This window comes from Penaeus monodon, chromosome 15 (genome assembly GCF_015228065.2).
Source record: "Penaeus monodon isolate SGIC_2016 chromosome 15, NSTDA_Pmon_1, whole genome shotgun sequence".
Classification (NCBI taxonomy): domain Eukaryota; kingdom Metazoa; phylum Arthropoda; class Malacostraca; order Decapoda; family Penaeidae; genus Penaeus; species Penaeus monodon.
The window spans coordinates 2,107,683-2,109,001 of record NC_051400.1 but is presented as its reverse complement, the minus strand read 5'-3'; the positions used below and the strand labels follow the sequence as shown (position 1 = coordinate 2,109,001).

Here is a 1,319-nt window from a genome sequence, read left to right as displayed (position 1 = left end):
CAGTTAAAAATATTGCGTTCTAATGTACTCATTTCAGTTATATGTTATTGCTTTTTTAGATATCAGGATACCTAATGTAACTAGAAATACTAATATGTTTATCATATTTTTGTCATCATATTTAAATGCCATATTCATGTATGGTGTAAAAAATTTCAATTGTCATATGCGTCTAATCACAATATAAGGTGATCATTATTTACGTATCAACAACAGAGGGGATATGCTGTTCCCTCTCCTTGACTACACATATAAAAGGGGTCATCTCAGGTCAGAGGTCACACTCAGTCACTCGGCTCACCCGCGTCAAGGTCACACTGTCTCAGAATCCGCACACAGTCTTCACGTCACCTGCCAGTCATCTTGACCTTCGGAATACCGGGTCAAGATGGTCCGTTTAACCTCTTGGGTTGTGTTCCTCATTCTCCTGGTGACAATTGGCTGTACTGAGGTAAGTCCGTTTTGTTTTACGAGAATTTACAAATTTAGATTTGAGTATTCTTGTCTCATTTAGAAATATCACAGTGTGTAAAATCGTTTAATGATGGTTATTGATGGATTCTGTACTGTGAGAATTATCTGTACAATATTCTCTTTAATGTTTGGTAAAAAGTTATTGATTCCATTTCATGTAGCAATGTTTTGGTTTACTGAGATGTGCCAAAATATATATTGGTAAATAATATAACTTCCTGGACTCTAGTTTTCAAGTCGACGATTTAACTCATATTTTCATATCAACTGTAAAATCATGATTCGAAACTTTTTCACTGATAACGTTTTCTGTATATCAGAGTACACGCTGCGGTGAATCCTATGCGTAATTTATTTGATAAAGGAAGATACATTATGAGAGAAATCTTTACTAGGTTGTTATAGTTATTGCTGTTGTTTTATCACAAAAATGCGCCTTGCAATGAGGAATTTATTTGCCACAAAAGCATACTGAAACTGAAAACTTGGATCCAGTGACCCACCTTAGCAGTAATGTTTAGACAACAATTACGCCATAATTATGGGAAAAATAACGACAAATTCTTTAAACAATAACAGTAACAACCTCCTTACCCTTTTCTCATTATTCCAGACAGCTGAAAGGAACGAATCTCGTCTCAAAATCAACAGCAATGTCGTCGATCTGGAGCTGTTACTCTCACAACTGTCCAAGCCCGACGCAATACAAGACCCGCCTTCTGGCCAGATGCTCATCTTACAGAATCAGTTACCTGTCAAGACCAACGAGAACGCGTCTACTCCAGGTAATGTACAGCAGATACGATGGATGTGACTTTTTATTTGGCGTTCGTTATAATTGATTG

The 1,319-nt window shown here is 36.6% G+C and overlaps 1 protein-coding gene across 1 annotated transcript in view; it reads left to right on the top strand.

Annotated features, from left to right (window-relative positions):
• The first annotated feature begins 388 nt into the window (after window positions 1-388).
• LOC119582089 overlaps window positions 389-1,319 on the top strand; it is a 7,378-nt gene continuing 6,447 nt past the window's right edge. Inside the window, exons 1-2 of the mRNA XM_037930335.1 lie at window positions 389-451; window positions 1,088-1,259. Of these exons, the coding sequence (XP_037786263.1) occupies window positions 389-451; window positions 1,088-1,259 (235 nt within the window). The remainder of the gene's footprint in view (window positions 452-1,087; window positions 1,260-1,319) is intronic.